Consider the following 14,270-nt stretch of genomic DNA (forward strand, 5'->3'; position numbering starts at 1 on the left):
TGGAAGCAGCAGCAGTAGTAGAAGTGGTAATAGCAGTAGAAGTAGTCAGAATTGGTAGGTTTCAGGATATATAATCTAAAGGTAGAGCTGGCCAATACTGATGAATTGGCTATTGGGAGTGAGACAGAAATCAAGGATGACTCTTGTTTTAGCTTGCTCAACTGGTGGAATGGCAGTTTTCTTTGCTGAAATGGGAGAAAACTTGGAAAGAAAGGGGGTTAATCAGGAGTTATACTTCAGGCATGTTAAATTTGAGATGCCTATTAGACACCTCGGTGGAGACCTCGGTTGCGCAGGCAGTTAGACAAAAGTCTGAGGAAGAGACTGGAGTTGGAGGTGTAAGTTTGGGAGGCACTCTCTCTTCGATCACTTGATAATGAGTAGAAGATAAAGAAAAGAGGGTTGGAGACTGAGCCCTGGGGCATTCTGTCATTCAGAGGTCTATTAAAGAGGAACACTCAGCACAAGACACTGAGAAGGAGCAACCAGTCTGGACACAAGAAAACTAGAAGGGCGAGAAATCAAGAATTATACAGTATCCAGAAGAAAACAAATGAGTACAAGATAGGAAAATACAGTTCATATAAAATAAAATGCAAATGGCTCTTGGAAAAGAAAAGATAGTCTCCTTCATAATAAGACAAAATAAAACTTAAACATCATTGCAATATCATTGTTCACCCATCAGATTAACAAAGATTAAAAAGTTTAATAACATACTCTATTGGTGAGGTTGTAGGGAAACAGACAGTCATATATTGTAGATGGGTTTCATAAATTGGCACATTCTCTTTGGAGAGCAACTTGACAATAACAAAATTTTAAGAGTAAATATACTTTTTGACCAATCAATTCTACTCCTGGGAATTGATCCTATAGTATATTTATACATGTGCAAAATGATAAATGTACAAGGATATACACTGAAGAATTATATTCAATAGCAAAAGGTCGGAAACAATCATCAGGGAACTGGTTAAATAAATTGTGACTCATCCTGAAATAAATATAATAAAATTATGATAACTGGTTAAATAAATTATGGCTCATCCCAGAATACTATTCAGCTATTAAAAAGAACAAGGCAGATTTATAGGTACCATATGGAAGGCTCCTGAAGACACATGATCAAGTGAAACAAATCAAAGTTTAGATTAGTATCTTTATTATGTTACCTATATATTTTATAAGAAAATAAAATAATATAGGTACATATATATTTGTATATACCTAGAATATCTCTGAAAGGATACACAATAATCTGATTATAAGGTTGCCTCCAGGCATGAGAACTGTGTGAGGTAGAATAGAGACTTATTCTCAGTTTATTCCTCTTGTACCTTGTGAATTTTATGGCATGTCCATATATTTCTATTTTTTTAAGTTTTTCTTTTTTTTTTAATTTTGAGGAAAGAGTGTTGTCAAGAGGTCAAGTAAAATAAGGACTCAAAATTGACCATTGATAAGGCAAGATGGAGTTCCTCAGTGACCTTTATAAGGTCAAGTCCACTGGACTGGTTGAGGTGAAGACCTGATGAAACATTCAAGTGAGTGGGAGGTGAGTACATGGTGATAGTGAATCCAGAGTTCTATACTGGAAAAAACACTGGACTTTGTTTCTACTTCTGACCCAGCCATTTCTAATTCTTTCAGTCTGGACAAGTCACTTAAGTTTTGTGAGCCCCAATTACTACATGAGTAAGATGAAGAAAGCCATATTTGCCCTGCCTATTGGAGAGTATTCTTATTGGGCTCAAATGAGAGAATGTCTCTTAATTGATACTCTATAAAATCCTATTAGATAAGATGTATCATTGTTGTTATTAATACCCAAGCACCCTTGTACTGCAGAAGAAATTCTAAAAGAAGTGTTTTGGAAAGTTGGAGGTTTAGTGTTTGCTCTATGGGTCTCTTTTTATAATATAACCTATATTATATTCTAGGTATGTTCATATTGCTGCTTTCTTAAATGCCTCTTTTTTTTCAAATGAAAATATGTTTTATTTCTGGCTGAAAGCTCACTGATTTTAAAACTATAGCTTAAAAAAAAGCTTTAAAAAAGTCCTACTGGTTATCTTTGCTTTAACATTATTTTGATAACATAAATATACATAAATTATAAAAATAAAATATGATAATAGTCTCACTTCCCAGACATAACCACTATTAACTAGTACATTTTCAAATCTTTCCGGATATTTCTCTATCATAATCAATAACCTTATATACATATTTACTTTGGATTTAAACAAAATCAACTTGGCCCTTCCTGGTAATTCTCAATACAAGCATTAACCACAATGTCCCCCCCAAACACAAGACCCATCCAGTTTTGACTTATAATAGGAAAATCAAGAACTTTTTTTTTTTAATGAAGAAAGCCCATATCAAAATTTGGAAAGAAACCATCAGTTTTGATTTTAGTCCCTTTCTAAATGTTCAGATTTCTTTGTCGAGTAGAAGTTGTAGAGCTAATTTTACCCTGCCAGATAATTCTTATCTCATTGGAAGCTGGGGCAATAGCATGGATGGGTGCCCTGCAGAATAAGAAATGCAAAACTCCCTCTGCTACTAACCCTTTTGACCAAGATAATAAGGAATCACCTAATCTAGCCCTGAACACTCAGTAGTGAATAACATATTCTCACTTGAAAGAGAAATTTTAAGGCATAATAAATATTCTTTTTAATAAAATTAATCTTTGTCTACATAAGATCCATCTCTAGGGCAGGCCCAAGAGTAGAAAGTGCAAATAAATCATTCAGTACAGGACTTCCCTGGGGGCGCACCGTGGTTAATAATCCGCCTGCCAGTGCAGGAGACATGCGTTTGAGCCCTGGTCCGGGAAGATCCCACATGCCGCAGAGCATCTAAGCCCGTGTGCCACAGTTATTGAGACTGCACTCTAGAGACCACGAGCCACAACTATTGAGCCCTCATGCCATAACTACTGAAGCCCGCATGCCTAGAGCCCATGCTCCACAACAAGAGAAGCCACCTCAATGAGAAACCTGCGCACCACAGCGAAGAGTAGCCCCTACTCACCGCAACTAGAGGAAGCCCGCATGCATCAATGAAGACCCAATGTATCCAAAATTAAATAAATAAATAAATTTATTTTTAAAAAATCATGCAGTACACCTCTATCTACAAATGTGAATTTGTGAGTTGCAGAAACAGCATGCACTGCTGAGATGAAGATACTTCTGTTTTCCTTCTCACCTTCTAATTGTACTTCATTAAGGCAATGTCAGAACTTGCAACAACACCAAATAAATGGGAAAATAGCCAAAGTTGGTCATATTTACAAAAAAGTTTTTCTTTCTTTTATTGGTTATATTAGACTTCTTGGGCTACCATAACAAAATACCATAGGCTGGATGGGTTAAACAACAGAAATTTATTTTTTCACCATTCTGGAAGCTTGCAACTCCAAGATCAGGGTGCCAGCATGTTTGGTTTTCTAATAATGGCTCTTTTCCTGGCTTGCTGACAGCTCCCTTCTCACTGTGTCCTTACATAGCGTAGAGAGAGTCAACAAGCTTTCTGGTGTCTCTTCATACAGGGGCACTAATCTCATCATCAGGGCCCCATCCTCATGACCTCATGTAACCCTAATTGCTTCCATAAAGGCCCCCATCTCCAGATACAGTCACATTGGGAGTTAGGGCTTCAACATACGAATTTGGGAGAGATATAAACATTCAGTCCATAACACTAGTTCTTTCTAATATAATTTTACAATTAAAAGAATTAGAGAAAGAATGAAAAGTAGTGAAAAATGCCCTGGATTAGAAGTCAAGAGACTTAAGTTGTGTTACAACTCCTGTGTATCTTTGAATATCTCTCAGTTTCTTCCAATTGTTAAAATAAGACAGGTGACACTAGAGACTCACTATCAGAGCTAAAATTCCATTTATTCAAAGAAAAAAATGTTATAGCACTTAATTTTTCTAAAGCCATAGAAATGATTTCTACATAACAGAACATTATTTTTCGTTATTGAATCCAACCAGTGGCTGCTTCATTATGTCAAAAATCCACGGAAACACATAAATTTTTTTCAGTCCTTCAATATAGGGCAAATCCAGAAACTCTTGGAGTTGCAGCAATGCTTGCAAAGAACAATCCCACTCCAGGGACCAAAATTGGGGCAAGGATTTTGTAGAATATAAGAGAGGCCAGGAATCCCCTTACATTTGATGCAGTAATGGATTTGATGCAATAATGGATTTGATGCAAATTATATTTGATGCAATTACCTTAAAAATGGTTCATGAAAATTCTACTTAAAGGCTGTTCTAAGCAACTGTAAATATAATAACTAAATATCCTCTTCCAGTAGTAATCCTGAGTCTGAGGCAATGCATGTCCAATCTGAGGCAGGAAGATGTAGGACATGCAGAGTGTAGGACCCACAAAAGGAGCTATACAAAGGGGCCAACACTAGGTCAGAGATATTTTTCTGATCCACACTTACCTAAGATTTCACCAGTTCCCTCACGTAAAGAGATGAATGTCACCATCAGAATAACATTCAATATTCACTGTAATATGTTGGCCTATATTCAAGTATAAGTTAGTTTTAAGTATAAGAGTACTAATTTCATATCATGGGTTCAGTTATTCTCAGTTGCACACAATTCCTTCAAACCTTATTAAAGAATGTTGTCTGGAAGAAGTGATCCCCAAGACATCAAGTAACAACTGCAGTCAAGACTCAGTTGCCCAAAGTGACTAGTGTAGGAGTGTCATTCCTAGCAGAGGGTGCTTAAACAGGTCTTATTCCTACCTGGGTATATACACATTACACCAGCCTTTAACTGGGCACTAAACATATATACTATAGTGCACATGGCATTGTTCTTGACTTTCAGAAATGTATAATACAGTTGGAGAGGCAAAACTGATAACACACACACTCACAAACTTAGCAAAGGAAGGCCTATGTACAAGATGCTATGCTAAGCAGAATATAAAGAGAAATGAGACTGCATGGTCTTTGACCTCAAAATGACTACAGTCTTTAAGTAGGGGAGGACATAATAATAGTAGTAAAATAATAATTTCAAACATATATTGGTCACATAATGTGCGAAGGACTGCACCAAGAGCTTTACAGCACATATACAATCTCATTTAATCTTCATTGTAACATGATAGTGTAGGTATTACTATTCTCATTTTACAGATGAAGAGACTAAGCTCACAGATTTTAAGTAAGTGGTTCAAGTTTACAAAACTAGTTAGCAGGACTTGGGTCTGAGTCCAAGAAGCATTAGCTCCTTCCTGTGATATCACACTACATCTCCCACATGTAGACAAATTACTGTGAAATGGCAAACATCATAAAAGTAGACCCATGAGCCACAGTGTTTTACATCAGTCATTTCCAGCCCGAGGGAACTGGAAATGTTTGGTGGAGGAGGTGGCCTTTGAGCAATAGTAAGGAGCCTAACAGGAGATGAGTAACTGTAGGAAGTTGGATTATTCCAAGAAGCACATAGGCAAAGGCATAGAGGTAGGACAGCATACGTTTTTTAAAGGTGGAATGTGATTAATAATCTATTTTGGTGGTAGCCTGGAAATAATATGGTGGTGTGGTGGGAAAAGTAAGTTGGAATCAGTTTGGAATCAAATGATAACAAGCAGGTCTTGAACACTACTTTAAGGAGTTTGGACTATTTGGAGGCTACCACTGACCTATTAAAAGGTGTTTGTGGAGGAAGGGCATAATCAAACAGCATTTCAGTGTGGTTAAACAAGGAGACAATCATTAGGTGATGATACATGACAATTATCAACAAATATTAGCTCAATGTGAGGAAATATTCTTGTCGTTATATTAGGAGAGAACTGGTAAACTGTTGCAGGAGTGGTTAGTTAAATAACTAATCATCAGAATCATCAGTCTAGACTGGCCAAGAAAATTACAAACTCAATTTCATCAGTTTCACCCCCAACAGTTTGATCACACTGGGAGAGATAATAAAGTATCAAGGAAAATAAAATAATAATTTATAATAGTAGCTAATCTTTGTGGAGCTTATATGTCAGGCAGTGCCCTCCAAACTCTTTATAATAACAATCTGCTGTCTGCTGAGCCCAGGTTCACTGCAAAGGAGGTTGGATAGTCATGTCAACTATTTAAATCAAGCTGTCTGAGAAATCAGAGAAGTTGTCACCTTTCAAGTGATCTAGTCAAGATTACTAGTGACATAAAACATAGTCTCTTGCCCTTGTTGAACAGTCAAGGATAAACACTGAAATTACTCACCAACTTTCCTTTTCCTAAACTCCATAAGGACCATTTGTTTCTAACATGTTTCCATTTCTAGGATTACAGTTTCTTTTACATTAGTTACATTTTATGGTGCTTGTTTCCCGGCACTTCTGTCTCTTCAGCAAACTCTTCTCCAAATCAGAGTGTAGGATGGGTTATTTCTAGGAAAAGCTTCTCCAAGTAAACTGATTCCACCCACTATGTATTCATTCTGGTGTCTTGTTCCTGCATTTTGAAGTACTTTTGGAGCCTACAGCTCACTATCTATGATTGCCTAAACTTTCTCACTGTAATGAGGGCAAGAGATTGTGAAACAAAAAGTTGGATTTGTGACCCCTATAAATCTTAATAAGCAAAGGAAACTCAGTCACCTATATTCTCACTCACCAAACACCTACTGTAAGTAAGCTATATGCGTAATAAGTCACATTAGGATAGAATGGGGGGGCAGAGGGGGACACTAGGTTGAGCCAAATTATTATCTATAAGTTCTTTAGTGATAGAAATTATTTCTTAATAATCTTTGCATGTCTGAATTGCCTAGCATGGTTAACTGCACACTCTAGACACCAAATAAATATCTATTGAATAAATGATTTTTTTTAACAAACCATAGATTAGTGGAAGGGAGTGGAAATAAAATTCAAACATGAACAACTCACTTGTTTTAACAGCTTGAGTTAAAATAGTAAATGAAGAATGAGGCTAATGGCTAAATTTGAACAGAGTGTTGGATTTTTACAGGGATTTGATAATGTTTTCTTTTACATGACCAATATAGTGAATATCTTTAATAATAATACCTGATTATTTAATTCAACAACTCAGGCAGTTATCAGGTGTCCTCTCAGCTAAAATTAAAATTGTATACATCCCTCTCTCTCACCTCATTTGCTTTTCTCACCATCACCTTCATTTCAGTGAATGGTATAATGGGTTGAATAATGGGCCCTCCAAAATATATCCAAGTGCAAATCCTTGGAACCTGTGAACATCACCTTATTTAGTAAAGGAGACTTTCAGATATAGTTAAGGATCTTGTGATAGAATCATCCTGAATCACCCCATGTGAGTCCTAAGACAAGCACCCTAAGAGACAGAGAGCAGGAGTCATAGAGGCAGAGATTGGAATGATATAGCCAAGGAAAGTCAATGAAAGTTGACAGCCACCGGAGCTGGAAGACACAAAGAATGGATTATCCCCTAGAACCTTCAGAGGGAGTGCAAGTTTGCCAACACCATGATTTTGAACTTATAGTCTCCAGAACTGTGAGAGAATACATTTCTGTCATTTGAAGTCACCCAGTGGTAATCTTCTAAAAATCTAACAGAAAGAACAACTCTTTCCTGCCACTTGCTCACCAAAACCCCTAGAGTTGTCCTTAACTTTCATCTTTCTCTCACATCACCAATCCATCCAACAGTAGTAAAGAATTTATACTTTTAAAATACATCCAGAATCTGACCACTGCTTACCACTTCCACTGCTCCCACCCGTTGAAGCCACCATCCTGTATTATCCCCGTAAAGAGTCTCCTTGATTCCACCCATGCCCCCTACAACCTATTCTCAATACACCAGACAGACTGACTCTTTTAAAACTTAAGTCATGACATGTCAAAACACTGTAAGTTCTCCCCATTTTACCCACAATAAAGCCAAAATTCCCACATTGGCCTGTATAAACACTGTCACCCCTGGACCTCATCGCCCCCTGACCAGTGCATTACTCTGATCCAGCCCACAGCCTCTATGCTCTTCCTTGCTCCTTCTCCAATACTCCAGGTGTGGTCTCTCCTTAAGGCCTTTGCACTGGCACTTCCCTCTGTTTAGAAAGTTGTTTCCTCGTGTATCTCTGCAAAGTTTACTCCACCACCTCCTTTAAGTCTTGCTCAAATGTCACCTTCTCAGAAGTAAGTAAAAACTTATTGAATAAATAATTAAGTGAATGGATTTCAAATCAATAGCTTTTATAACTGTCAAGCACTTCTACTTTATAATTATTCTAACTATTATTTTTCTTTTTTTTTTTACCATACGACCTTGTCTTAGTGTCCCATCCATATATTCTCAAACTGTATAGAATTAGATTCCTTTATAATGTCTCATGCATTAAATCCATGATTACTTAATGACTTTGGAAGTTTTGGAAGCATACAATAATGTCCAATATTTTCTGAAGTAGTATATCATAATTTGCCTAAGTTTTAATATGTGACATGAGTGAAGTAGTCTTTTCTTCATAATCAGGGGGACAAGCATGTATCTCCTCATTTTTCCAAAGTCGAAAACTACTGTCAGAAATATGGATGGCAATTAGTTAATGAATAATGTAAGAGAGTGGTTAGAATAACACAGAAAGTTAGCTTCAAAATGAACAAACCTATCCAAGAAAAAGCCGTTTCTCCAATATGGTCAGCATGGTAGCAGGTATATTATCGCTACAGGAAGCAAGTTTGACTGTCAAGTCGATGAAGAATAATTACAATTGTCAGGCAGAGAAATGATGAGATTGTGGGAAATTGAGCATTCCAAAATTCTCACACAATTGTTGACTTCATGTTGTAGTCCCCAAACTCATTTTAATGCTATAAGATCCAATTCACTTTTCCAGAAGTCATTGTTGCCAGTTTTCATCCTGCCAATTGTGAAATGTTCCAATGTGATTTTTGTGTTTGTTTGTTTTATTTCTTTGAGAATTCATTATCGCATTGTCAGATTTCTAGGTCATTGCTTAGAGAGGCAATTTTAGTAGTGTTTTAAATCACCCATGTGATAAACCTTTTCTTTGGAAAGACCTCTGTCTCAATCATCCAAAATAATTTCATAATCTCTCTTGGATTGAAAGTTTATAGATTTGAGGCCACATAATTCTTTCCTTGGCTAAAATAATAAATTCTCCCAAGCTAAAAAGAACTTTCCCAAACCATGTTGAAAATAAAATTGTAACACTCTACGAAGTGTCAATTTCAACAGCTCAAATACATTTTCAGAAGTTTCAAACAGATCAAATACTTCTGTAAGTTAGGCACTGTGGATCTCCTTCTTGTTTTGCTAGGTACATGGTTTGTAGTGTTCATAATAGCACAGTACTCCCTCTGAAGTCAGTATTCTTGGAGTCTCTGGAGGCTCAGATAAGTTCCTCAGAGACAGACCTGGTATAATTTGTAAAATAGCCCACGGCATTACCAGTTCACACTGTAATTTTGCCAGATCTTATAAGATAAGCTGGCTTGGCCCTAGTCATTAGAGAGATGGGCAGCCTCTAGGGTAAACCCAATTGCTGTAGAAACTATCATTAAAACTATTATTGAACATCTATCTGGTCCCAAAAATACATCTAACTCATTGTAGTCATTGGGATCTGCAGCAAGACAATGCTTCTGTGCTTCACAAGGGACACATGAATGCCTCAGCAGTTTTAATCCATGGAAATGCTGAAATGGAAAAGCACTGGCTGCTCCCTCTCATTCTGGACCACTTACAGTCCCAGTATCCTTTTTTTTTTAATATAAAAATTTATTTTTTAAGTCAAAGTATGCAACAAATAAAACCTACAGAAAACAGATTTTCCCATCACAATCTGTTGCTTTACCAAATAATAGTTTGAAAACACATTCCTTCAGTCATTATAAAGTTTTTAAAATACAAAAGAAAGTAAATCTGTAAGAAAGTCTAGTAGACCACATGCTGTTGTCAGGACTTTTATATCGGTGGTTATGCTTCAGTACATCCCACACCATCCACCTCCACTCATGCGACCTTGCTCATAGTAACCGCCACTGCCTCCACCACCACGGCCATAACCACCCAGGCCATCAGGAGTACCATATCCTCCATGGTAATTGTTCCCCATTCCCATTCTTCCAACAGATCCATAGCCTCCCTGATGATCCATTCCATCTCTGCCATAGGCTCCCATTCCAGAACCTCCCATTCCAGAGCTGCCTCCAGGAGTTGAATTCAAGAAGAGTTCAATGTATCGATGTTGCATGTTATTCTTATCTTTAGACATGGCAGCTACTGCATCTTCATATGTCACAAACTCTACATCTGCTTCTCCTGTTGCTCTGCCATCAGCTCCAATATCAATATGCACTCGGATTGGATTTAGTGGTGAGAAGAAATTAGCAATGTCACTTTCAGTTGCTTGGAAAGGCAATCCCCTCATATGTACAAAATGACCACCATGAAAACCTGAGCTTGCATCACCAGCTCCACCATAGCCATGTCCTCCCATACCTCTTCCATCTCTCATTCTGTCATCAAAGCCATCATTTCCATAGCCATAATTATTATAGCCACCATAGTCATCAAAACCTCCATAACTTCCATGCCCAGCTCCATAATAACCCCCTCTTCCTCCTATTGGTCTATCATATGGTCCCAGTCGCTGGCCCAGCAATCTTCTTGGTGGATCATAAAATCCTTTGATTTCACTCCTGCTACTTCTGAAGATCTCAATATACCTGTGCCCTATTCTTTCCTTGTGTTTCCCCAGAGCATTTTCTGCTATCTCCTTTGAAGCAAACTGCACGAAGGCCTCCCCTGTGCTTCTCCCCGGTAGTCCATCGTCAATGTTATCCCATTTGGCACTATTTCCAACCTTTGAAAGAACTGAACTATTTCCTCTTTGCTGCAACCAAATGGCAGTCCACGAAGTTGTACTGTCCCATCACTAGCATCATTTGGACCATTATGTTTCATAACCCAATCCATCTCAATACCGTTTGATTTAAATGCCTGTCGGGCGACAGTAGCACCGACCCCGCTGCTTGCGGGGTCTGGTCGTGAGCAGGGAGAAGTCGCCCGCCTCGTGCAGCGCTCCCACAACGGTTCTTCCAACCGTCTCCTGCGGCGGCAACCGCTAAGGGCTCCAGTATCCTTTATCATCCCCTTATGTAGCCAAGAGTCTGAAGAGAGGCCCAGATGTAATTTGATCATGTTTGGCCAGTTTTATCTCCAAAACACTTCTTAAGTCTATCTCCTCTTCCTTCATGCCAAATACCACTGCCTTAGTTCAGTCCTTCATACTGTTCACCTGGACTAACACAAGAACTTCCAAACTGGTCTCTCTAACTCCTATCTACCCACCTCCCTTACCCCAAATCTACCCCCTTATGTACTCCACATTGCAGCCAGAGTGACCAGCCTAAAACACACACCTGATCCTTTCACTCCCAAGTTTTGAATGGTTCTGAATTCATTCATCTATTCATTCGACAAATCCCCAGTGCTCCAGCACTGGGAATACAACAGTAAACAAAACAGATACATTTTTGCCTTCTTGAAGCTTGCATTACTATGGGTAAGACAGGCAATAAGAAGACAATGTACAATGACATATATGGTAAGAAAGAGAGACAAAGAGTGATGGAGGTGGGGTATCTTAGAAAGGGTAGACAGGAGGGGCCTGTCTCAGCAGAAGGGAGTGAAGGGAGAGGGTCGGCCATGAGAGAGAGATGGACAGGAAGGAAGGAAGAGCACAGTAGGCAGAGGGATTAATGAGTGCAAACACCTGAGTCAGAGAGATGCCAGCATGTTCTAGCACATCAAGGCGGCCTGTGAGTTTGGAGCCCAGTGTGTAAGGGGGTTGAAGGCAAAGTGGGGAGCAGGGCAGGGGCCAATTCAAGTAAGGATTTGCCTTCCAGGCCTTGGTAAGAATGTGGATTTTATTTTAGATGTGAAGAAGCCATTGGAGGTTTGAGCACTCACTGGGGAATGTTACTATCTGATTTATATTTTAGAGGGACCACTCTCATTTCTGTGAAAAGGGTAGACTTTAGGAGAGCCAAAATGGAAGGAGACTTATTCCCACTATAATTGTGGAGTTACTGCTGTGATCCATGAGAGCTTGGACTATGATGTTGATGGTGATCAAATTTGGCATACCTGGTCAAGAGGGTTTGCTGAAGGATTGAACGTGGGTACAAGAGAAAGCAAGGAATAAAGGACTCAGCATTTCCTATAGGATAAAGCCCAAGGTTGTAGCACAGCATCCAATTCCCTCTCAATCTGACACCTGCTAACTTCTTCAGCCTCATCTCCCACCCACATCTGAAAAATTTCCCTCCAAGAATTCTGATTTCTGGGAGTTTCCCTGCCCATGTGCCCATGCTACTTCACATCTCTGTGATGTTTTTCAGGCTGTACTTTTTGTGTGGATTTCCCTTCCCACTTACACAATTCTTTCTCAATCTTCAAGACTCAGCTCAGGCATCATCTCCCCAGGAAACCTTTCCTGGATTAACTTTCCAGGTTAAATTAAGTACCCCTTCCTGTACTCAGCATCCAGGAGTCCTATCTCAGCATTCATCATATTGCGTTGAAGCTCTGATTTTTGTCTATCTTCCCACTAGCCTGTCACCTCCACAAAAGAGAAATCTTGCATTATATGCCTTGCATCCCCAGTGCCTCACTCAGTGCTTACACCCAGCAGAGGTTCAATAAATGCTTGTCGATCTGAACTGAATCTTCCAGAAACTCTTTATGCCATCAAGGCAGCATTATCAGGGACCAGAGGGAATCATAGCGTCAAAGAGAAACGGAGAGTGAAGCTTTCCTGGATAAATCCCATTGTGAAGACTGGCATGTTGACCATGTGGATCACATGCTCTTCTTATGGAGTGCTCAGGGCCTTTGGTCAAAGTAAGCCATCCCCAAAACATCTCTGGATGTGATAAATACAGGGATCAAGGAGTAAATGCTTGGGAGTAAAGGTAAGACAGAACACAGTTACCTACTCTCTGTTGAACATGGGGTAACAGGCTTCTAGAAAAATGAAACAAGCAGGCACTAGCCACCTGTTTTCTCTGCCTGTATCCTCAACAGCCCATGCTGGTTTTCCTGGTCATCATATCTGATAGAGAATATCAAGAGAATCAGTCTGCAAGCTGCAGGTACAGAGCAGTGTTCAGGGGATCTATAATCACATTACATAAAGTGGGGCTTATATAAAGTTGACAGAATGTGCTGATGTGAGCCATTTACAGTTCAATTGTAACAGAGCAGTCTGGCAAGCAGCTAGCTTTATCTGGGAGATGATGTACTTTGGATTCTGCCATCAAGTCAGATTTAGAATAACAATCTGAAGGGAACACAATCCCCCTTTTAAAAATCTTGTCTTCTCTTCCTCTGATCCAGTGAAGCAAAAGAAGTTAGAAGAGTCTGCATAATACCAGCAGACTTTTCATTACTTTTTATGGAAATGCAACTTATCTAAAGATTTTTTTGTCAAGGGAAACATAGTCAATATACAAAACTAGATTTAATACAGCAGACAACAAACTTTTTTTTAAACAACTGTGCTCCTTGAACTTTAAAAATTTGCCAGATGAATTAACCAAATCTTTAAAAAGTTTTCAGCATAGCTTTACTAGGTTCTATAAAACACAGAGTCAATGATAATTCTATAAAGGGACTAAATCATGGAAGAGACACAGATTGTCAGTCCATATATGTTGCATGTGTGTGAAAAGATTGAAAACTGTTTTCCTTAAACACAAGAATGTATTGTCACCTGGTTTTATTTTCAGATACATTCTCAAACATTTGTTTGAAATAGTTTTCCCAATTTGTTTTTTCTATTGTTTTTCATGGTTTCTTTTGCTATAATCAATTTTTTAAATTTTTATACTTAAATGTTTTAATATTTTTCTTTAGGGTATATATGAGGGGGAGTGTGTGTATGATGGTAAAAGGCTTTCTCCTCCACAGAGTGTAATACTAGCTACCCTTGGTTTTTGTCTTTTAACTCTATGGTTTAGTTTTTTACACTAAATCTTTAATCCATTTGGATTTTATATTAACATAACGAGTGAAGTCAGTATTGAGCTCTTTTTTTTTCTGAATGACTAAACAGTCTTCTTAACATTATTCATTAAAGCATCCATCTTTTTGATATTGCCATCTTTATCATATATTTTTTTCCCCTACTAACTTGAGTCTCCTTCTAGACTCATTGTTTTATCTCATCCTCTGTCTATTC

At 38.3% G+C, this 14,270-nt stretch overlaps 1 protein-coding gene across 1 annotated transcript; it reads right to left on the reverse strand.

Annotated features, from left to right (window-relative positions):
- Window positions 1–10,007: 10,007 nt before the first annotated feature.
- On the reverse strand, window positions 10,008–11,020 carry LOC307057132 (heterogeneous nuclear ribonucleoprotein H3-like; the record flags this gene model as incomplete). The annotated part of the gene is given in 2 exon segments (XM_079710190.1): window positions 10,008–10,846; window positions 10,849–11,020. Coding segments are annotated over 2 exon segments (993 nt in total). The 5' UTR covers window positions 11,003–11,020.
- Between the last annotated feature and the right edge of the window lie 3,250 nt (window positions 11,021–14,270).

The sequence above is a fragment of the Hyperoodon ampullatus genome, assembly GCF_949752795.1.
Source record: "Hyperoodon ampullatus genome assembly, chromosome: 8".
Classification (NCBI taxonomy): domain Eukaryota; kingdom Metazoa; phylum Chordata; class Mammalia; order Artiodactyla; family Ziphiidae; genus Hyperoodon; species Hyperoodon ampullatus.